The 24,833-nt window shown below is 40.2% G+C and overlaps 1 protein-coding gene across 16 annotated transcripts in view; it reads right to left on the bottom strand.

Moving 5' to 3' along the window:
- Positions 1 to 19,947: 19,947 nt before the first annotated feature.
- The window catches only part of svila (supervillin a), a 50,615-nt gene continuing 45,729 nt past the window's right edge, over positions 19,948 to 24,833 (bottom strand). For all 16 annotated transcript variants that reach the window (XM_086065859.1, XM_086065860.1, XM_086065849.1 and 13 more), the window contains 7 exons: positions 24,377 to 24,584; positions 24,154 to 24,287; positions 23,873 to 24,028; positions 23,572 to 23,715; positions 22,421 to 22,542; positions 22,012 to 22,167; positions 19,948 to 20,611 (listed from right to left, as the gene is read on the bottom strand). In XM_086065859.1, the coding sequence (XP_085921985.1) occupies positions 20,525 to 20,611; positions 22,012 to 22,167; positions 22,421 to 22,542; positions 23,572 to 23,715; positions 23,873 to 24,028; positions 24,154 to 24,287; positions 24,377 to 24,584 (1,007 nt within the window). In that variant the 3' untranslated portion in view covers positions 19,948 to 20,524. The remainder of the gene's footprint in view (positions 20,612 to 22,011; positions 22,168 to 22,420; positions 22,543 to 23,571; positions 23,716 to 23,872; positions 24,029 to 24,153; positions 24,288 to 24,376; positions 24,585 to 24,833) is intronic.

Here is a 24,833-nt window from a genome sequence, read left to right as displayed (position 1 = left end):
TTAAAGAAAGGATTATTAAAAATTAAGGGCGTCAGGAGATTAATTTTTTTTAATCATAATTAACAGCATGACTTCACTAGTTAACTCACGATTAATCGCACATTTTATATCTGTTCTAAATGTTTTAATAACAAAAATTCTAGGTTTTCATACTCTTGTTAACAAAAATGGGAAAAATGTTAAACAAATAGAAATAGTTCAAATGAATTTTTGACCTCTGTAGCCGTCAATGGCAGTGAATGAGATCAAACTAAAAAAATGAAAAGCTTTCGGTAGGTTGACATGGCTTGTTAGCATGTTAGCCATACACTCCAATATGCAGGCCTATATGAGGCTTGGATCATGTATAGTCATATATGAATTCACAAAGTTTCATGAAAATCAATTGTGCGCAACTGCTAATTGAACAAAAGGTGATCAAAAGGATGCCGTAGCCGCGTAATTATTCATGCTTGAAGAGCGCGTGGAGGAATCAGACCAATTGCTTCTGTGCACTTCTTCTCCGAGCCCGTCCCAGGAGAGCGAAAGCAGAGAGGCTGCCGGAGCGGGAAAAGGGCCTCGAGACAGCGGCTAAGTGATCGCTAAAGTCGAGGATGCGGACCGTGCAATAGATGCGGCGCCCCTGGAGAGAGCTGAGGAGAGGAGGGATGACAAAAAAAAGAGGATGAAGACATGAAGGAGCAGAGAGCGAGTTGAGGCGTTTAAAAGTGAAAAAGAAAAGCGATCTCCGGAGGGAATCGTCGGTCTCCTTTGCGGGTCGCTCCGGGTGACTGTGCACACGTTACTGTTGTGAGAGCTTTCAGTGACGGGAGACAAACAGGCTGATCAAACAGAAGAAAAAGTCAGAGCAAATAAAGTCGAGCTCTCTCTCTTTGTTTTCCTTAACATTGTGCCAGAATGGAGTGTATGTCAAAAGGAAGAAAGGCCTTGTTTCCGTACAGAAACTCTGTATGATTCATGTTTCCTCTGCTTTGATCTGTGAGCCGTGCGCAGCCTCGGGATAAACCATTTCAGGTTGTCTAAACAATTTCCAATCACCGTTTCCATATTTAGGCTCTTATATGCAGCAGAGGGAGGCGACGCTATAACGCAATTCTTGCAGCGCGGCGGAGACGATTTGATCCACGGAGTGTTCGACGTTGGTCGTGCACACACAAATAAACCCGCACACTCGTACTCTAAAGTGGCACACCGCGTGCCCCCTTGAGGTCATCTTAGCGGCAAAGTGAGACCCTCTTGAAAGCGCCCACCGCCGTCTTTCATCCTTGTCTCCAAATGCACATCTGCTCCCCAGCGTCCTGACTCTCATCGCCCCCCCCCCCCCCACCGCCGCCCCTTTTCCTGTGTGAAATCCACACAGGCTCTTATTAGCAAACCTCACCACCCCCAGACCCACTTCTCATCTCCCTCCTGATTACCCAGCATGCCTCCGCTACAAAACACCCCAAATGCTCTGAATTAAGGTGTCCAAACTTTTTTCCAACCAGAAATCGCAAAGTCTCCCTGAACTCAATACCACTCTTTCGTTTCCTGTCTTTCATGAGTGGACAAGCCGATTAATCCAGGTGGGCCTGATCTCGGTAGCCACGGCGACAATGGCCAGACGCACCTGGATTAATCAGTTTGTCCAATCATGAAAGACAGGAAACAAAAGGAGTGGTGTTAAATTCAGGAAGTGGTCGAGCTGTGCAGAGAGCACATTAGGGCCACGTATAAAAAAATAATAATTTTTTAGAGTGTGGGGGCAATATTGCGAGAGAAAAACTCGCAAATTTGCCAGTTTATGAAATTGCTAAATTGAGAGAAAAAAAACTTGAATTTGCGACTATAAAGTGGCAGATTTGCGATTTAAAAAAAACTCGAGAAATACACGTAGCGTAGCTAATGTGAGGATTCGTTGGTTGTTAATGGGACACTGTTTACGAAAAGAAAAGTCAGGATGGAGACGGATTTATTCTTAATTTCAATTTTACTCGTCATACACGGCAGCGAGAGCGACAACACTTCCTGCTCCCCTATCAGCTGACTAAACACTAACCAATCAGAAGCTAGCATACTTTAGGTAAATGCAAGTCAATGACGGGGAGCAGAAAAATTATTGGCACAAACATGTGTGTAGTATGCTGTGTGTATTTCTCGGAAGTGAGTTCTTTTCTCTTTATTAAGTGGCAAATTTGTGAGTTTTTTTTCTCGGAATATATTGCCCCCGCGCTCTAAAATATATTTATTTATACGTGGCTCTAATACGCAGTCGTACCTTTAGATTAATAGACATGCTAAATATAATTGATGACAATGTCAATCAGTGCTTGCTCAATCATGCGAATGTCTCTTTGGCAGTAAAAGAGTTAACTCATTCACTGCCATTGACGTCAAAAATTAATTTGAACTATTTTATTAGATTAACATTTTTTCCACTTTTGTTAGGAAGAGTATGAAAACCTAGATTTTTTTTATCGTACATTTAGAACAGATATAAAATGTATGATTAATCGTGAGTTAACCATTGAAGTAATGCGATTAATTACAATAAAAAAAATAAAATAGACAGGCGATTTAAAAAAAAGAAAAGATTATTAAAAATTAGGAGCGTCAGGCGATTAAATTTTTTTTATCGCAATTAATTGCATGACTTCACGAGTTAACTCACAATTAATCACAAATTTTACATCTGTTTTAAATGTACAATAAAAAATTCTAGGTTTTCATACTCTAAAGTGGCAAAAAATGTTAAACTAATAAAAAATTGTTCAAATTATTTTTTTACGTCTACAATCGTCAATGGCAGTGAATGAGTTAATCACCATTTGGAAAAAAAAAAAAGGTAATTTGAGTGACACCAAGCAAAAATGGAAAAAACAAGCTTTTTGTGAAAAGATACATTTTCTGCACAACAGTAACTTTGACATTAATATTTTTTGTTTAGTGACGCTCTGTGAATTCGATTGTGATCATTCATGACATTCTTGAAAACATTGTGCTTCCCAAGATCCGCCATGTTGTCATCTTATTTGCTTTGATCCATGATCCCATCGAAATGCTGTCATCTGCTGGCCATAGTTAGTGGGTGTTTAAAAAAAATCAGCTCATGATCCATATGTAAAGTACGTGATTAAAGTAAAATTAAAGTTTAATTAATTAATTCATGTTTTTGTAATTAATCGCAAAAGTTCTAATTCTGCTACTTTTTTCTTCAAAGCATGTAACAGATACTTACTTGAGGCTTGAGTAGATGATTTGTTGTTTATTTGAATTGAAGTAACATTAATAGTTTGGGCTTTGGAGAGATTTTGCATGTTGTTGCTTATTACTAAGCACGGCAAAAAGTTAGAAGTTTAGAACCAAGTTTAATCAAAGAATAATCTCACTGAATCGAACCGTTACGTTTTTAAACCGTGTACTGCAATAATATAATAAAAAGTCATACTTTTATTGGCACAACTGAAAAATAACGTACCATTGTGGGACTAACAAAACAAATATATTGTAATCTAAAATTCTAAAAATTCAAATTTTTTGGGCCAGACTTTGGACATGCCTACTGAAGACCTATACTGGCCAACACCTCAAGTTTGAGTTACAGTGTCAAAACATGTGTGTGTGTGCCTGTAAGTGTGAGCATGTGTGTGTGTGTGTGTGCGTGTGATGCATGACATCATTCAGCTGTTCCTCTGGGCACGACTCCCTCCAACTAAATAATCCAGGCCAGCTCCATAAAGCAGGGAGTGCCGCCACATTCCCCCAGCCATGAAATATCAAGTGGTATTAAGTCACCGTAACTGTCAGCCGCCTTCCTTCATACGCACACACGCACACACACACCCACACACACAAGAAGAAGCAACATGTTTTATGCACAATCAGCTTCTTCTTTTATTTGGCTGAATGTTGAGCAACCAAGTCGTATTGTATATCACAGGTGGCTCCGTAATAACCTTACCCCACTGCGGGAGCATCAGAGTGCACCTTAAGGATCCGGTTTCTTTCATCCCGGTGGACCCCCCATTATAAATGACATCAGAGTCTCCCTCCAGCTGAGGCCAGAGGAGAGCATCACCCACAATGCATTGTCAATATCACCCCACCCACAAACAACATGGTGGTTGTGGGTGGGGTTGTTTTGGAAGATGCATCCCACGGAATCTTAATCATTTTCAATCATTTGACTTGATCCAAAACCAAAACGAAACGCTGAATTCACTTTAATTGCATTTAGCATGACAAGGAGAAACAGGTGTGATTTACTTTCGGTTGACATTTTTTCATTGTTTATAACCTCCCGACTCTTTTTACTTCCCTGCTAGCATTTCAATTTCACAAGCAGGGTGGAATGTTAACAGGTGCTGGCTCAACTTTGGAGCCGCAAAGAAGTGCGACAGGACACAAGAACTTGAGAGTGCACCTGTTTTCCACCGGGCTTGGGGAATCAGATCCCGGGTCCCAGATCTCACTTAAAACGAGGAGCCTCCGGCCAACGTTTTCCTTTTTCTCACAGTTAACCCAATGTGAAGCATGGACAGTTTTTTTTCCCCCAGCAAAGTGCTTGGGTCCTGTTTGATGGACAGATTACAAATGGGGAAGAAGGAAGTCAACAGGGGTTGTTTTCGTTCGGGTTCATTGCAATGGCCTTTATATTTAAACCAAGAGCACCGGCTACAAGAGTAAATAATAAATCATTTATAATAATAATAATAATAATATTGCTTCATGAAGCTTCAGTTTCAAATTAGGACATGTGTACACTCTAAAAACAGTTGGGTCAAAATGAACACAATTGGGGATCAAAAATGGACCGAAACACGTTATAGGTCAATTTGACCCAACTTTCTGGGTTGTTTTTTGGGGGAAAAAAAAGAAAATAAAGTAAATTTTGTATAAAAACAACCCAGAAAGTTGGGTCAAATTTACCCAAGTAGAGGATCTGACCCAACATCCTGGGTTGTCTTATACAATATGATACATTTTTGACCCAAGAAGAGGATCTGTCCATTTTTGGCCCATGATTGGGTATATTTTGACCCAACTGTTTTTCTGGGTTGTTTTGGAAAAAAAGAAGTTTATTTTGTATAAAAACAACCCAGAAAGTTGGGTCAAATTAACCCAAGTAGAGGATCTGACCCAACATTCGGGGTTGTCTTACACAAAAATTTTCTTTTTGCAAAACAAACCAGAAAGTTGGCTAGTTGGGTCAAATTGACCCAAGTAGAGGGTAGAGAGGACTTTTTGTTGTTGTTGACTTTCTTGATACTTTTTTTACACCCAACTTTCTGGGTTGTTTTATAGAAAATAACCCTTTTTTTTTTCTCTCTCTTTTTTTTTTTAAACCCAAAGCTGGGTCAAATTGACCCAAGAATAGTATCTGACCTAACTTTCTGGCTTGTCTTATACAATATGATCAATTTTGACCCAATGTTGGGTTAAATTGACCCAAGAAGAGGATCTGACCATTTTTGACCTATGATTGGGTATATTTTGACCCAACTATTTTCAGAGTGTATTTTTCTGATTGAACCCCATAAGTCATTAACTGTGATACCAAACGCTCGAATAAATAAATGTATCCTATCCAGCCATCCTAATAGAGATTTCACGATGATTTTTCCTGCCAGGATCCATCATGCACCCGTGACAACATTATGCTAATCACTTGGCCTTTCGACAGTCTCACGCACAGAGAAACCATGTCAAGGTGCTTTCAAATCACCCTCGGATTGATGTTTAGTCACCCAAGTCTGAGCAGGGATGAGTGATGACCAAAAACGGCATTTGTTGACGGTGAAAGAAAACAGCCGTTCCAGAGAGTGCTCTGCGGGAGACAGATGTTACGTCCGTCTAATAGACACACGCTCACTTAGCGAGAGGCAGAATTCCTGATTTTCGGCTTGGATCCTTCCCAAGGGCTCAAAAGGTGCTGTGGAGACATATGGACCTTCTGGGTCACCACCTGCACTCAGAGGTTCAGAGGTGACTCATTTCTCATTGACATTAGATTAGACACATTTAACCCGATTTAAGCAGAGCTCCCTGTTCCCTTCAGCCTGCGCTGATCTGATTTGAGCCCATCTTGGAAGTCAGTGACTGCAGATAAGAAGAGTGCGCGGGAGCCTTCCACTGACCATCCTTGTGCATTTGAAGTCAAATCTTCTGTAATTTTTGCATTTTTTGTTTGTTAGTCAGTTTATAGTGTTAGCAAAAAGACATGCGCTTGTTTCTCAATATGAAGAAGCAGAGCACAGTCTTGCCAAATACGGTGTTCCTAAGAACGTTCTTCAACACAAGTCACGTTTCCTCTTTGGTTTAAAGCTAGCTGCGCGGTCGTACTTTTCAATTGGAACAGTACTTAGGCCGCGATTGATGACGTTACAAGTTCACGAGGTCATAATTACAAGAACGCTAATTGAGAAACAGCTATGGGTTTTTTGGTAGCACACGACGAGCCTTAAACGTTAATAATTACTGGATACATCAATGCTAATGCTGACCACAGAATTCATCTAACATTCTGTAGAATATGAAGAAAGTCTGCGTACCCGCACAGAAGCACAAAGACAACATTGATTCTAGGAGGAAACGCGAGGCAGGCATGCTAAACACTAGCGCACTATGCTAACCCAATTCAGTTCAATTGATTTCATTTCATTTCATTGTTCCACATCTTGTCTTATCTTACAAAGAGTACTTGCCGCTTTTTCCTTTTTGGTCGACTGCACTATAAATGGAAGCTAAATGCTGTATCGGACACAAAAGCAGATGATGCGAGATGAGATGTCTCTCTGGGATTTTCCTCCCGAGATTGACGTTCTTGCCCTGAAGTGGCCCCCCGAACAAAACGCTCCTCACTTGACTAAATGGCCTCTTGTCTGCCGTCTGCTCTTCATTACTTCCCTTCATCTAAATATGCTAAGTGAAGACGAGTGGCAAATGTATATATTATACTGTAAAGTGTCAAAAAGAAGTCAAAACTAAGAAGTGCAAAAACACTCGTGTGGAACCTGTATTGACTTTTCAACGATTTTAAGGTTCATTCCTTGTCCTGTAAAAGGGTTAAACCTTCACTTTACAAACTCCCATCTTGCTTGCTATTTTACTTCTAACTTCACACTTTGATGCAAAGTACCAGAGCAGTGAAAAGGAAAACAGCAGCCCTCGCATTCAATTTCATCCACAGCTCGTATTCAAAGCAGGTAAATTAGAAAAGAGCGGCAAATGAAAGAAGCAAAGGACTTGGGCACATGTCTATTTAAACACAGCCTAATAAGATCTGTGCCGTACATAATGAATTCTAAGGTTTCTTTTTTTTGCGCGCTGATGTAAACCGGCAGGCATGCGCGCACGCGGGAATGACAACAGTGACAGAATGTCTCCACCAACCTCACAACAGCATCAACACAGCCTCCATCTGGTGCTACTTCTGAAAAGACTGCCCAAAACATGTTTGTGGGAGAAAAAAAAACAAACCTTTCTGCTGTGATTTTTTTAAAGGTAAGATTAAGTGGATTTTTTAAATTTATTTTTAATCTCACAAAGGTTTGCATGAAATATTTTCTGCCCTCAGTCTGGCTGTTAAAAAGACAGAAGGCTTTCAGTGAGAGGCAGCCTTTAGCTGTTTTATCACACGACACACGGAAGTAGGGGGGGAAAAAATAGATGAAAAGGAATGACTTCAAAAAAATGTTCCGCACTCAAAATTGCTGCCCATCTTTTATTTATAATGCGTTGAAGCACAGAAGTTAACTTACGACACTTCGACTCATCGAAGGGCCTCATTATGGATATTGAAGACTTCGCAAACAGTCCAAAGACAAGCATCTATGTGAGATTTTGTATATTTTCCACTCCCTTTTGTTCTTCTTTGTTACATAAATATTCCAGTGGTACCATTTTACTTTTACATTGGTCATCATAAGGTTTTCGGGTTAGCCGGAGTCTATCCTAAGACCACTGAACTTCTATATTGTTATTCCTGTGTTCATTGTTTAGCCTTCCATGCTAGGTTGTGGTTCAATGCTAGCTAGGTAATGTTAGCTATTGGATCAGGACGACAGTAGCATCCTTTCCCTGCCGGGCCTGGGGTTCGGGGGTCCCCCGGTGCTCCCTTCTCTCCTTCCCTCCCCAGTGAAAAAAAAAAAAAAAAAAAAGGATAATAGTAGCATCGCAAAGACCTCTTTGCCAAGCAAGTGGTTTGGAATGCAGGATGCGTGGCCCGCAGGTCACCCGTGTCTGCTTACATGTACAGCTCACAGCGTCAAACCAAAAGGAAAGGCACACAAACAATCTTACTCACGTGGGCCAAGTCCACACGGGTGGAAGCCAACGCGCTCCACTTCAGAACCAAAACCACAGAAGCAACTGAATTAAAACGAGAGCACTTGAAGAGAACCTGGGCTCCAGTCTAGCCCGGTCAACCAGTCCTGACCACATTGGAGAAACAGATGGAAAAGAGAACCTCAAGAAAACAAAAGAATTCAACGTGAACTTTTTCCAAATCAGTGCTTGCCTTTAAATTCCATGTTGAGATGCTTTTTGACATTGAAGCCTGAAAAGCTTTATTGAAACAGAATACGTCAAAAACTGCACAGAGGTTGTTTGACCCAGCCAGCGCACACTACATACTAGGATTTGCTCCAATGAGTTACATTTGTTGTATATGTTCTGTTTTTATGGCAATATTAATATTATTAAATGACCATTTATTTGCACATTCAATTAAAATCGTCAATGAAGTTAACATGAGAACTTGTGCTAACCACTCATGCTGCATTTGAGTCACTTAAAAAACATTTTCAAAGTTTCCAGTGAGACTTCGCTCACACGTCATTTTCTAATTTATTTATTTTTTAACGCAGCAAATGAAGCGACGTAGATTATATTATTACAATCACCCACAAAGTTATAGCGAGTTATTTCCTTTTATTTTGTTTCCCCTTTTTCTCTTCTTTTCCATTTTTTTTCAATTTTTTTTATTTTTATAATCATTATTATGCCATTATATGTGTAAAAATATCATAGTCATTTAGTGGTTTCTTAACACTTTTATTCTGCCGGTTGGCTGTGCAGGTACCCTGTGTTGCCTTTAATAATAATAAAAATGAAAATAAATTTAAAAAAATTGCATCAAGTTGAGTGGCAGGAGAAGTGCTGAAAAACATGTAGACGCGATAAAGAAACGAAGCTGCGCGCGCGCACTTTCACTGTCGGACCACACGGATACGAGCCTTCATTTTTTATCTTGTAAACATAAACTCTCACTGTCTGGACAACATGTTTTCCCCGAATCCATGCTGAGCCTGAACTAATGGCCACATGGCGCACAAACACACTTATTGTGACCCCCACAGAGAGGAAGCGAGATGAGCTTTTTGTTGCTACTGTAATTCAGTTATCCCTCGATGCCGGAGGCCAAACGGCAGACAGGAAGGAGGATTCTGCTGCGTCTGTGCTTTGCTTATCCCTTTTATACACAGGTGAATGCCTTTTTTGCTTTGCCCGTCTTCAGTACAACGCTCAGCAGTCATCCCTCAGGCCTCGGGCCATCGTGGATGCCCCCTTGCTGCTAAGCTGCCATCTTAAATTCAAGGGTGTAAAAAGCTCATTCGGACATGGTTTCCCCGCGGGAGTTTCGCCGAGCAAGTGTCACAAGTAGTAAGCGCTCGTTTCTAAGCCGCAGGTGTCAAACTCGAGGCTCAGGGGCCAGATCAGGCTCGCCACGTCATAGTTTGCGGCCCGCTAAAGCCAATAAAGTGTGTCTATACTTCGTGTTTCATGCTAAACAGATTTTATTTATATTGTAGCGTAATATACTGTATCGTGCATACATTACACAATGGGTGTGCATTTACATATTTGCATATAACACATTTTCATGACTTGTGATGTTAAATTCATTTCAATTGTGATAGAGACAGAGCCCTGCCACAAATAGCAAACATCTGTGAAGAGTTGCTTTGTAATTGCATATATATGCCACAAGATGGAGGCAAAACCACTTAAAAGGGGGAGGATCATAAAGCATCAACATCATTAATCTAGCATGTACACAATAATAAATCCATGTTGTATAAATGACTGCACTGAATAGTATGTAATGCATTCAAAAGAAAGTTACATTGTATGTAAACGCCAACAATTTTGTTTAATGACTAATGACAATTTGTGATGTAAGTTTATGCTAGCATGTTATTTAGGCTAGTAGTCTACTTTGCTGTAATAATTTGCATGTATTCTCTATTATTAATTATTGTATGTAAATGCCCAAAAATTGTTTAATGACTTACATTACAAATGGTCATTAGAGTTTATGCTAGCATGTTATCCAAGCTAGTATGCCAGCTAATACAGTATTAGCTAATACAGTATTATCAGTAGTAAATAACATGCAAGCATAAACTTACATCACATCACAAATGGTTATTAAATCAGCATTAGCTATTACAGTATTAGCTAGCATACTTGCTTAAATAACATGTTAGCATAAACTTACATCATATAACAAATGGTCATTAAATCAATATTAGCTAATACAGTATGAGCTAGCATACAAGCCTAAATAACATGCTAGCATAAATTTACATCACATCACAAATGGTCATTAAATCAGTATTACATACAGTATTAGCTAATACAGTATTAGCTAGCATACTAGTTTAAATAACATGCTAGCATAAACTAGTAGACTACGTGGGCGATAAGGAGAGAAGCAAAAACAAACTGACTAAGTTTCACTGTAACTGTGCACTCACATTCTGCCAACAAAATAAGAGCTGAAGCACAGATAAAACATTATTATTATTTTTTTAAATACCCTCAATTAGTTAAACTCAATAACACCAAGATTATACAAGATGGGCCAAAGTACTATCATTCCTTTGGCCTGAAAACAAAAATTGGAAATCGATTACATTTTCAGCAAATAAGGGAGTAGGATAAGTTCCAAGTAAAACAAAAAAAAAAAAGTTTTTTTTTAAATTGGCTAATAAGTAAATGCTGAAATGCCATACCTATAATGTGGCTCGTGAAAAAAAACGAGTTTGACACCATCTAAAGAGTTTGACGGACAGTTTTTTTTGTAGCAGGACCCTGCGCGACTGCTCCAAATGCCAGCACCAACGTCAACCAAGCTGCAAAAAAGTGCAAGCAAACGCACACTTAGCAACCATGTGGTGACTCACACATTCGCACGCATGCAGGTTAGCAACAATCTGGGGCCGGACCTCCTGCCAGGCCAAGCTTGTTGGAAAGAGGTCACATTCTCCAAGGTGTGTCTAAACTAAGATGACATGTGGATGTGTTGGCACGGGAAGGGGCTCCAGGCTCTCCCACCACCGCATCTGACGCCTCTCTCTACAAGGAAGCCGACACGTTTGTTTTCTTTCGTTCTTTCTTCGTTACCCCCTCCCTCCGGCTCCCCCCCCCCTCCCCTCTTCTCATTCCCTTTGAACAGCATCTCTCAGCCAGAGAAAACACAAGAATTGTTTGCTTTCGCGGTTGTTCCATCCCTCAGGTTTATACAGACTTAAAAATACCAATAAAGTGGAGGATGAGCTTGACAACATGAATGATGCTTAATTTGGGAACGCAATTCTGTTTTGAGGGGTTAATTTGTTTGCGCTTTTCAAAAACACATGCATATTTGCTGAACTTGTTTAACTCGGAAGTGTATTATAGTATTCCCTGCGGCCCACTATATCACCGATTTTTAAGAGATAGTTTTCATTGCTTTTTACAGTGTGCAGGCAAATCAGGATTTAGAGTTGTTCACCTTCAGTGTGGTAACAAGGTTCATCGTTACCCTTTTATAATTGCTGCAATATCTATGCTAATTTCTGTTAGCCGCGGTCTACAGTGTTTCGCATGATACGTTAGCAAAAAAGCTAGCAGACTTTTGTTGGATAAAACTATGTGTTAGTGTTAATTTTATACGCCATTTATCTATCGAGATAGATAGATAGATATTCACAGTTATTTAAACAGGCAAACCAAAAAAATGTCTGCTAAGCCGGCATGTTGTTTACATCTACTTACAATGACATCACCGCAAAATGAACACAATCCTCACAAAGGTCTAAAGCACCCACTATTAAAATGAGTAATGTCCTCCTGTTTTTGTGTCTCAGGTCCAACACTACATTTAAATATATATATATATATATATATATATATATATATACCTTTCTTGCTGATTAGCTCTTAAAAGCTGACAATGCAGGATCACGGCTATCTGGTAAATGGAAATGCGACAAACACCGGCCACACTCAGCGGATTGCTTTGGCTTGCATCATTTTGGCTGAATGAGTGCTTAGTAAGTGGTCATAAAGCAAACGTAAGCTGTAATACCAAGTTGGGCTTGAGGGCCGCCGCCGCCGCCGCTGGAGAATTAACAGTCCCAGGTACAATACAGTACAACTGCAGGTTGTTTCTGAGACCTGGGTGGGTTCTTTGTTGAAATCACAATAAACATCTTTCTTCAATTGATTTACTGCGTTCTTGAATGAGAGAGTGTGAAACACCCCCTTGGATCTCTAAAACAAAATCCGATGTCGAAGTTGAGGTTTTAATCATTTTCATAGGTGCTGGGAGTCCTCAGACATTTAAAAAATATATATATATATATTTATGAGTTCTGGCTCTTGAATAAATGAAATAAAAGTCAGAAACAGAAGGCTGGAGCGCTACGCTGAGTACAAAAAGCCAGCGAGCTCACAGAGCTGGAAGCGTGGAAGGAAAAGCTTGTGGTTAAGTTAAGGTTAGGAGAATGCGATCAAATTGGGTTTAAAAGGGGCCTTTGAGGGGGTACAGGATTTTAACCCTATGAAGGAACAGGACAAAAGGAAAAATGCATGTTTGTGAGTTTGTAGACTCCGACGTGTGTGTGGTGTTGAATCTTTAAACCCAAACTATAGTACATATTTTCTCCTTCAGTGTTGGCAAGACAATCAAACCGCACCTCTACAAAAAGATCCTGCAAAACCACAACAGCGTGCCTTCTCACAATGCCCTGACATCTTCTGACAGTTCCTGGCTGAGAAGAACATTGCCATATGGAGGTCATATTGGTATAGCTTTTCACACGGTTATACTTTATTCACAGTTTTTCATGATTTAGAATTTATTGAAAAAAATCAGTAGATGGTAGATACAGTATACCGCAAGATAGCTAGCTAGCTATATAGCTAGCAGTCTAACTGTACAGCTGTTAGCTGGCTAGATATTGTGTTAGCTTCCTCACGTTGATTTTTGCTTTTTTGTTGTTGCTAATTCTACACAATAGCTTTTTTTCAAACTTTTTCATGATTTAAAATTTATCGAGAAAAATGAGTAGATGGTAGATACAGTATATAGCAAGATAGCTAGTAGTCTAGCTGTACAGCTAGTTAGCTGGCTAGATATCGTGATAGCTTGATTTTTGCTGCTTCTTTTTTGTTGTTGTAAAGTTAAACAAACATTATAAGACAAAGTATTGTAAACAAATAAATGATAATAACAATAATAATTGTAACGTATTTGCTTTCCTGCTGCTTTGGTGCCAACTGTTTGGTGAGCTATGTGTAAAATGCAGGTGAGTCCTTGTTAGCCTCTCACATTAGCCAATAATTGGGTTTCAGACAACAGCCTGCTGTTTACATACTTGCAGCTTTGCCTCTAGTTATAGTGTGGGCACGCATGTGTGTGTGTGTGTGTGCGTGTGCGTGTAAGTGTGTTCATTTATAGGTCAAGGGGGACTTAAATGCGCTTGTTCACCACCCGAGGGTGATCTCTGCCATAACAGCAATGGAAGTGTGTTTGTTCTTGTGTCCTCATCACTGTGAGCAGTTGGCACCGGATGACAGGCGTCGTTTTTTTGAGCTTGAACTAAAGAGAGGAGCTGTTTTTTTGTGTTTGTTTCGCGTTTTTGGCCCGCGCGGTGGCAAGGGGAGCGTGTCCTCAGGCTGAGTCACTCTCTCCTCTTGGTTACACTGCTTTGTGTTTTTATTTGGATTCTTATGTGTCTGAAATTATAAAAAAAAAAAAAAAAAGTGTCCCTCCTCTTTCCTCAGAAACGTTTGATGTCAAGCTGCATGTTTTTGAGATGACACAAGCAACCTCTTCCAACTTTGGGGTTCTGCAGTCCAGCAGGCAAAACGTGTCTGCAGTAAATTGCCGAATGGAAAAGCAACCTTCATGCCACGGAGGCGGTAATGCAATTATAGCCGACCACTCCCCCGCATCTTCACCACCACCCGGCATGATGTCTGCCTTCATCATCGCCCACCTGGTAAGCAGCCCATGACGCCAGACCCCCCCCCCCCCCCACCCCTCACCATGCGCCCCGCAAGCCTTCGACTAGTCTGCGCTCCAGGCCTGGGGCTGGGCCACAGAGCGGGGAGGAGGTGGGGAGGGTGGACGGAGGGACAGGAGGTATGAGGGAGTGTGGTTTGTTGCTTCTGATTAGAAGATCAGATGCCAGGTGGCGGGTGGGCAGCCAGTCTCTTGACTCTGGCCTTTCACCAAAGGCTTTTAGTTTGAGATACAGTGATACTTGCTGTGTAGCTTTGGATTTTATGACATATTGGGTTACTTTTATTCAACACCATTGGGTTAAAAAATAACCCAATTTTGGTCAAATAATTGGTCTGACCCGCTACTTGGGTCACTTTAACCCAAATTTGTTTTTTTGGTTTAAAATAAATAATATTAAAATGAGGGGTTGTTTTAGACAAAAAAATGGATTGCTTTGTACAAAACAACCCAGAAAGTTGCGGGTCCGGTCCAATTTTTGACCAATGTTGGGTTATTTTTGACAGAGCAGTTTTAAGAGTGAAGGTTGGGTTAATTATTTTGACCTAGGAAGTTGGCTTGAAGATCTGAATCTGGACATCAATTTGTTTTGTACAAAACAATTCAAAGTCGGGTCAAATTGACACAAGTTAGGGGTCGGTTCAATTGTTGACCCAAATTGGGTTGTTTAAATTATGATTCTGCAGTTTTAAGAGTGTACAGCATGTTTTTAATAAAGAAATTATTACCTTCAGACTGACTCACTAACTTGGGTCAATTTGACCGAACCTTGGGTTGTTTTATACGAAAAAACTTTTTTTAATCTTTTGTCAAAAAAAACAAGTACAAATAATACAAAACACCCCATAAAACTGGGTCAAATTGACCCAATCTAGCAGGTTGGTCCAAATTTTGACTCAAATTGGGTTGTTTTTGACCCAACAGTTTTAGTTGTATGGGTATAGTTTTTTTTTTTTTTTTTTTTTTTTACACATGTTGGATCAAAATCTTGACCCAATGTGCTTGGGTCAAATCATCAATCCAAAGCGCTTTTGGACCCAGCACTAGATTAGCTATTTCACCCCATTTGGGTTACTTTTAACCCAGTAGTTTTAATAGCCTACAGTTTTAATAAGGAACAAGTAATAAAAGAGAATGTAAAAAAAGAAGAAAAAAAAAAGAGACAAACAGGTGAACGAACATTTTCCGTGCCTGCTTTGTGCTTGTGAGTGGTTTTTTTTTGTTTTTTTATACTTGTTTTGTTTAATTAATAGCTTAAAGCGCTCAGATGAGTCCGTAATTACGCACTATATGCTAGCATTGCTAGTGGACTTTTGTTATAAAAAATTATATACTGTAGTTTGGTTCAACATTTAGGTTTGTGGATCGACATTGTGTCACTTTTGCTTTATGAGTCACTTTTACAGTAATCTTCAAGTGGGAGTGGCAAATTAACTTGCTACTTACTTGGGCGGGCGCTAAGGAGAACTTAAGTAACTTAAACTTTTAAAAAGTTTAAATATGTTTAAAGCATGTAGGAGTTTTTTTTATTTTTATGTGGTATTGCCATAATCGCAGATTTTCTGCAATATTTAACCGTATTTTATGGGGATCACTGTCTAAAGAAAGTGCATTAATAGTAAAGACTTACTACAGTATTTTCCTGGTTTGCAGCCTACCTAAATGTTTGACGTCCCACCAATTCTATCCCTATAAAAACGTCACCTCTACTCCTGTCGGGTTCTCCTATATTGTTGAATTTTCCATGTTTGTCAAAGTCGTGGCAGAGGAACACTTTGAAGGCCGCCATAAATCCATGTGTAAGTGAATCCAAACATGCGTAGGGCTCAAGTTGCAGTGTGTGGTCCCATTTTCCTAAAGACGAGTCGAGCAGCCTCCGGTGACCGGGGCCCATCTTTAAAAAAAAGCGAGCGTCCGAGGTTGAAATTGGACAACAGCGAGGAGCGTGGCGGCGAGCTGAGAGGACCCGAGGCACGCGGCTGCGCTCCACATAAAATAAATCCACACCACTTTTATGGGCTTCATCACAGTAGCTATCTAAATCTGGGTTAACAAGCGCAGCTTACCACTAAGAGCCCAGGGCACCAGAGAAGAGGAGAAGAAGAAAAAAAAAGTATTCTTACTGGAAATTCATTTCCCATAAGCCATCTGGGCCCGCTTCCTTTGAAGTGGCTTTCTTCGACTTTGGACAGGAAGTCTGCAGCTTAGAGCGTTGCCAACCTAAAGACGGGGAGAGAGCAAAAGAGAGGAAAGCGTACCTGCATTGTGATGCCGCGAGCAAGTGATAATCCACACATAAATAGAAAGTGGGAAAATGCAAACACAACATGCAGAAGAATATGCGCTTAAGCCTTATTTGGGCTGGCTTTGTTCGCGACTTGTCTCATTCCGCGCAATGACGAGAGCAAAGAGGGGAAGGCGCGTCGGGCACGCCGCCAAAATGCAAATACTGACGAACAAATGACACGAAAGCCCAACGTGCCACTTTGCACCCCCGGCCTGCTGAATTAACACCGTTATCATAAACAAAACATTATTTTACGATGAGCGTCGGCAGATGGTTAAGAGCATTAGCGAGCGCGCTGCCAAAGGTCGCCGCTCGCCCCTTGTTTGGCGCGATAGAATTCACAGGTGAGCCAAGGCGCCAAATGTGCCCTCGGCATATGGCCCAGTAAATATTGACTGGTATTTTAATTACTCTTTGCATAATCTAATAATTAATCACACACATTAGAGTTTCACCTTTTCACAGCGCTACAGAATGGCTAAAAAGTGGCAAACTCTCTCGCCGGTATATGCTCGCCAAGGTCACAGGCAAGAGCACAGAGAACAAAACAAATCCACTTTCCCCATTTAAATGAATGCAAATGCAAACAAACCTACCACAAACGTGCGAGATGCCGCGCGGTCCAATCAGCTCGAAGTATTGTACAGCAAGTCCCTCCTTTCCCGAACTGATCTGCCGAGTGAAGCCCCAGATTGATAAAGTGAAGGATCACAATTTTCAATCTGGTTTGCGAGCTTTAATCAACGCTAAATAAATTACAGCCACTATTTTAGGACAGTCGTTATTGTGATGATGTTGCAGCCATCACAGAACTGGAGTCTAATCTTCTAGTTCTACTACTTAGATATTTATATACTTTTTCTTCCAGTTTTACTTCTTCCAGTTCTACTACTTCTAGTTCTACTTCTTGTTCTATCTTATTTCATTAATAAAAATATAATTTAATATATATTTTTAAAAATATATATATTTTACTACTACTTCTTCAGTTGACAGCGGCAACACAAGATGGCCGCCCTCTGCCTTCAGCCGCGAGCGTCAACCAACACAAACTGGAGTCCATCAGTAGGTACTGACCCAGTTATTGACTACATTGATGGACAAAAACCCACTTCCGTCAATGCTTAGTCTGTCAATTTTTCAGATTTCCGTCATTCGTTTTGCGTCAACAAAACAGGTGCTGTCATTGACAGATTGATGGACCTAAAAAAAAAAAAAAAAAAAAACATACAGTGATAACAAAATAAAATAAAAAAATTATTCATTCACTACATTTTTCCCCACTTCATTTTCACTCAACTTGAACAATGCTGGGTTATTTAAACCAGCACATTGGGTCAAGAATTGGACCCAGCACGTTGGGTCACGTTTTTGATCCAACGAGGGGTAAAAATATATTGATGAGTTAAAGCTACCAAATAATGGGTCACCATGGGTATAGAGGTAGTTTAAAAAGAATGATAATTTTGCTACCAACATTTTCTAAGCGTAACAGTGACGTGTCATTTTAATGATTTTGTTTCTATCGTGTCTGTCAAGACAGAAAAAAATCCATAATCCACAAAAAACAAAAAGGGGTTTTAATTGCTTTTCCTGTAGATGCCAATTTTATTTATTTTTTCGCCAAGGTGAAACTCTCGCAGTCGTGCTGACAATAAAACTACATAATGTCATAATTACAACCTAAAAACATGAGGTGAACTTGTACTGGTGTTAAGCCAGGAATGCAACTGTGAGGCCTGAGGGAAAGTAAACCGAGGAAAAGAAAAAAATGGATGAAATATGCGTTTTGTAATTTGGATGAACTGCCACACTACATATTCCTGATTACAATTTTCTTCTTTTTTTTCCCCCCCCTGCGTGATACTGACAGCATCTGGGCCTCATCCGATCATACAGAGCTCAAGACAAATACAAAAACCCACAAATGACCGTTAATTTACATGATCTGCATTCATTTAATGTAATGTATTTAGAGGTCAATTGTTCCGGGATATTGCATGTACCATATTGTATCGAGAGATGCCAGTAGGCGCACTTCCACAGAAAGTTGGATCTGTGTCAAAACCGGCTTGCGGATAACACACACTTACATTTGGGAGAGAGAGAGAGAGGGGGGGGGGGGGTGTAGAGGTTGGAGCGTGCTGCCCTGAGTGGGCGTGGAGGAGTAGGAGGGAGGATACGCACCATGTCACACATCAAACTCCTCACAAGCCACATGAGTTCACATGTGGAGTAGAAACATCCAACAAGTGAGCATGTAAGAGAAGGCGGGATGATGAAAAGCAGCGAGAAGCACACAGTGTCAGCTTCTTTTTTTTTTATAGCTTCAACATCATCCTTCTTGTTGCCGTTTCAAGACAAGCTGTCAGGAAGCTTGTGCAAATATTGAGCAACACTTCCACAGCAACAGTTGGATGAGCAGAGCGGGCCGCGCTCCATCAACAGAAACCTGCTGTGTATATTGTTCTTGTGTGATTGCGGGAACATTCCCCCTCTAATTGCTCTTGTTCCTCATTGCAGGCCAACTGCTGACACTGACAACATCGGAGATGTGAACGCTAAAACAAGACAATTCAATCCTGCACAGGACTGGAACAATGAGAGGAAGTGTGGAAAGCTGTTCAAGCGTTCAAGTCCATATCCTTATAATTCAGCACACTGAAGAATTAACGCATTTTTTTGGGTGTCATTGTGCTTTTTTTTTTTTAGATATGATTTTAATGAATTGTTATGATGCCTTGATCATAGTATGCAAAATGGCGTCGGTCCCTCGATGACGATTGGTCACTTTGATTGGTTGTTAGTTAGCCAATCTCAGTACACAAAAACAAAGCAATGTGTACTTTTAAAAGTTGTCCCTACTTCATTATGATTGTATAATACGCACCGTTTCTGATATGTGAATTTTATTTAATGAAAACCTGACTGGGTGGTAAAAATCAAATCTGGCTACACTTCTGCGACAAGTTCGTTTACACCAATTGTCAATTTAGTAGCCAATAAGCCAGTCATGCATGTTTTTGGAATTTAGGGGGAAACTAGAGTACGGAGAGAACATACAAACGTCAGCCAATTTCTGACTCAGAACTTCTCGACTGTGAGGCAGATGTGCTAAAAATTATTACAATTACACTAATATAAATTTTGATAAAGGTCAGCCACACATCGACAATCGAGCACGGTAGTAGACATGTTAAAAATCTCTATTTTTAACCAGTGAGCCACGTTCGATACAGTGCTGCCATCTAGTGGTTATGTAGAAACGTGCACTTATGAAAGCATAGCTGATTTCAGAAAATACAATACATTGCTCGATTAAATCCACCCAAAAGTGACTTAAAATCTTGGACGTAAAAGGCAGAAGATGACACGTTATCCGACATCCATTTCCACATTCAGGGTTTATTTCACTTGTCATTTATCACAAAGGCAGACCGATTTGCATATAAACTGTACACAAAAGCAAGGCACTACAGTGTAGGATTTAAAAATCAAACATTTCATATCTCAAAATGACTTTTAGATTTAGTCAATTAAACCAGGCATCATAACAAAAGTTGCATTGTTGAGTGGCAAAATGCTTTTCCTGTACAGCAAAAGAGGATTACAAAAAAACACTTATAAACACATGACGATAGTTTTCTATATCCATAATGTTTGAATTAGCCTAGTTTTGTCCTACTTGAATATAAATATAAATTACTTTCACAAAGGAGTCAAATATATGCTACATAATATGTACAGTACATGCACACTGTAAAATGGCCATCTCAGACACTCCGGTGCCGTTTTATTTGACAAACACAAGCACGGAAAGAGAACAAAAAATAAAGAAGTTGGCACACTTCTCATCTTCATCGGTCGACTCAGGAGAGGCTGCTCCTGAGCCTCTCAGCCCGCAAACAAAACGGCAATGACCTTACCTGGTCTACACATCACCGTGGCATACATTGCTCCATTTAGAAAAGCCCTTTGGTTTTCTTCAAGTTGACCTGCTTCCATGCGGGCATACTTGCGTACTCCTCTCTCGACATCTCCAAGCCTTTCTGTGGGAACAATCGCGCACGATTCAGCATCTAAATAAAAGCAACTCCAAGAGAACGCACATGCATCTCTTTTTATTTTTTTTTATGAGTAGTCCACGCCAGCTGCTAGACGGTGAGTTAACATGCTAAACAAAATGGAGGTTTTAGTTCATGAAAAAAAGGTGAGGAAAAAGTTGAGGGGAAGATCTCCGACTACTCACCTTTCCACAAGCCCCCACGCCCTGGAGAGCGGAATGAACAACAGATACATTAAGAAAGGATAAGAAGATAGGAATGGAGGTAGGATGGCGACATGCAATGAAAAATGGATGAGGGAAAACTAAAGGATCGATATGAAGCGACAGGAGAGTCGTCGTATTCATGACAACATTCATTGTCGAAAGTGGGAGGAAACACTAGATGATGCCGTCCATCAACTTTCATGACATTGGCTTCATCCACAGCTGAAATTAGACCACAAACTAACGTTTTTCTTCCATTTGATTGGTTTGGCTTGTGAAGGAACCAGCAAGATTGAAGGTAGACTCAAAAATACATACAAAACTCCATAGAGGAAATCACATTAATAGGAATAATCCCTTCCTGTAAACGTATGGTATAAATGAGTTAAGCCGTTAAAAAGTATAACTGGTCAATGAAATTATTTTATTGTTAACCCTCAGATTCTGTGTTCAATCATTGCAATTTCACCTATTTGCCGATTTTTAAAGGGGGAACATATGCGTCGTTATTGGCTGAAAAACGCCACAATTTACAGAGCCGTGTCTAATATAAATATTCAGGGTTTTCTTTACGCATCATCATATCTAGTTTAATGCTTTTTAATGTCATTTTTTAATGCAACTTAAAGCTAATTTAATGACCACACATTTGCATATTTTCCGTAATTAACACACAATTATTCACACGTTACATTTGTTCTAAATGAACAATAAAACATCTTATTCATACTCTTGCTAATTAACATAAAAGTGGACAAATAATAAATGTGATAAAAATACATGTATTTGTGGGGAATGGTGAGTGGCTAGTTGTAATTTACAATGAACAAAATGGCACAACTTTGTTCATGTTCCAAATACCAACTGCTCTGAATTGGAAAAGAAAAATTTAGGGTGCCTGTCACCAATGTCCAACATGAAACACTAATGCCACCTAGGGGCAATTTTTTTTTTTTTACCTCAAAACAGAAATAGAATTTTGTCTAAGTTTTTGCTGCCATCTTGTGGCTTTTATAATATAACTGCAAACCTTGGGTGTGTCTCAATTATGGCTCGGTTCTTATCCCTATTCCCTGTAATTTAAGGTTACTTGTCCGTTTTTTTGTTTTTTTTAATTGCTTACATAGTGCAAAGAACAGCTGTGTTAAAGGAAAGAGTTTCCTAACGGCAGATTTTTACCTGAAAGTCTTCGTCTGAGAGGTAGACCTCCAAGCGGAGGGGGTCAACGCCCTCAGGCAGCGGGCGGGCCAGGAGATCTTCCAGAGGGTAAGTGGTTTGACATAGTCTGGCTAACACATCTTCCACCAGAATAATCTGGTTACACACCTCAGCCTCCTAACAATACACACACACTTATAATTTTATATAATTCATAATGCCAAAAGCTAAAAGCACCAGCAGAGTCGCCTGGCGGCTACTGAATTGAATGAAGAAAATCGATAGTGATCATGCTTTCCACATGGGCTGACCTGCACTTTAGATCTGTTCTGTACAATAGTGGAGTGCATGTGCATGACTGTATGAGCATTGGACTGGCCCGTATCAGATAGCAGCGCGATGATGACATAATGTCAATTCGTCTACACACCCGCTCGGTGATCTCAGCGATGTCCTCGCGGTGCTCCCAGCTGGGGAACATGTTGGTGAAGGTGAGCGGCTCCAGGCCAGCGTGGATCAAATACGCCTTCGGGGCCTTTTTAGGATTCTTTTCTAAGCAAATCGATTAAAGGGTAGATGGTTAGCCGGTGTGAAATAGCAATAGAGGATGCTAAAGTACTACTTTATTAAAAAATAGATCATTTCATACTGTTAGTGAACAACATGCACCGGGATACTTCTGGGTGGCACAAAAGTTATTGACCTAAATTAAAACAATGACAAAAAAAACTTGCTTTGTTACCCCAAAGGGTTAACTGTCTCCCCACAAAATCTTTAAAAATAAATAATAATCCAATGGAACCTGCAATAACAGCTAGCATGCTAGCTTAAGTGTTCTTCATATTAGCAAAACATAATGGCTAGCTTGCTAGCTTAAGTGTTGTTCTTATGTAATTTAGAATGAAAGACATTTTCACGCATGTAGCAAATATGAATATTTGCTTATGTTATGTAATTTAGCAGCAATAAGAGCTAGCATGCTAGCTAAAGTGTTTTTCATATCGGCTAAACATAACGGACAGCTTGCTTGCTAATGCAACTTAGCGTAACGCTAGCTTAAGTGTTCTTTTGTAATTTAGAAAAACAATAGCTAGCTTGGTAGCCAAAGTGTTGCTACAGTGCTTTTCTATGTGTATTTAGGAAAACAATGGCTACCTTGCTAGCTAAAGTGGTTGTTCTTATGTAATTTAGCAAAACATAATGGTTAGCTTACTGGCTAAAGAGTTGTTATGTAATTAACAGTAACAAGAGCACGTATGTGGCAATAATTGAAGCGGCAGAAAAGTCAATTAACGAACAAGTCCCTTATTGATATTTATATTAACTTTGTCTGAGTTTACACCAGGTTTAGTTTGAAATCAACCAAACTTTTGAATGTAAATTACAGCCAGCATTCCATCATCATTCTAAGCAATTTACCTCACATCTTTTTGACCGACACGTCATACATTCAAAGCATGGCAGAAGAGAAGATGTTGATGTTTTTTTTCAATTGCTCTGAATTTACTATTGGCGCAATCGGAAAAAGCGGCCTTTTTTTCCACCCAAAAGTACATGTGACATCATGATGCACACCGCTACCTAGGCAGTACTGCAGCACCGTCTCCATTGCACACTTCCTGTCCGAGTCCCAGCGGATTTGGGCTGAGCCGGTACTTTCGCTGTCCTGAGGCCACCAACCCTGCCACAGGTACACTTCATGGTGGTTATCCACCAGGAACAGCGCTGAGGGAGGGTAAACAAGACATTTATTATTTGCAACTAGCATTCTGTAAAAACAAACAAACAACCTCTCTCAGCAGAACAAAGGCCTGAAGAATGGCTCATTCTGACACAGAGGGCATCAAAACAAATGACTACATACATGTAAATAAATATGTACCTGGCTGTGAGGCAGAATAAAGGTCCTCTTGCAGGAAAGGCATGGAGTTGACTTGCTGGGTGTCTCTGGCTGGGTAGAGAAACTCCACAGCTACAAAGTCACCTGAACTGCTGCTCAGCTGGTACAGACGAGGAGTGAAGTTGAACCTGCCAGGATCTGAGGGCAGGGAATTAAGAATAATTAATTTCATTTTCAAATTAGTGTCATTTGATTTGGAAGAGGTCTGCCCTCTCCTGACTGTCATTTACTGTATTAGAACAGAAGATAATCATCACCCACACCTTGCAGCATGCAGTCGTAAGCTTTCCTGTCTCTCCTGCCGAGGGCCTCCCAGAATCCTTGAGGTTCCGCTCCCTCGTCGCATTCTCGTATCGTAACCTTGCTGCTGCTGTGAAGGCCTGCCTCCAGAGGACAACTGAGCAAAACCAAAACAAAGCTCTTGGCATAACCATTGAATTATTATTAGTATTTTTTTTTTAATCAAACGGGTTCATTTCCACTCACTGGTCTTTGATTCCACTGGCAGCGGTGTGTGCCACCTCCCGTGTGTGTGCTTGCGACTTGCAGCCGTGCCAGAGGTAGATGAGACTTTGGCTGACGCTTAGCAACACCATAGAGACTCTGGAGCGCAGGCTACTGCAGTGACACACAACCTCCACCAGGTGGCTCTCCACCTCTACTTCTCCTCGCACGCAGTACAGGCGCCAGTCATCTAGGATGATAAAAGTTTTTTTTTTTTTTTAAAGCCGGGCAGTAGGCTATGAAAAGCCATTCGATTATTTATTTAATATACTTGACATCCACGTTAAAAACACCATTTGACTTGTTTAGTTGAATAGCGTTGTCAATTTTAACTTAAATGGAGGCCAATTTTCCTTTGTGCAGCTTCTTTTTTATTGGATTTGCTTGGACATAGAGTTGTACCTAATATTGTGGACTGGTCAGTGAGTAATTCTATAAA

The sequence above is a fragment of the Leptonotus elevatus genome, chromosome 21 (genome assembly GCF_054856555.1).
Source record: "Leptonotus elevatus isolate MCC_2025b chromosome 21, RoL_Lele_1.0, whole genome shotgun sequence".
NCBI classification, from domain to species: domain Eukaryota; kingdom Metazoa; phylum Chordata; class Actinopteri; order Syngnathiformes; family Syngnathidae; genus Leptonotus; species Leptonotus elevatus.
This window is presented reverse-complemented; position numbering and strand designations above follow the sequence as displayed.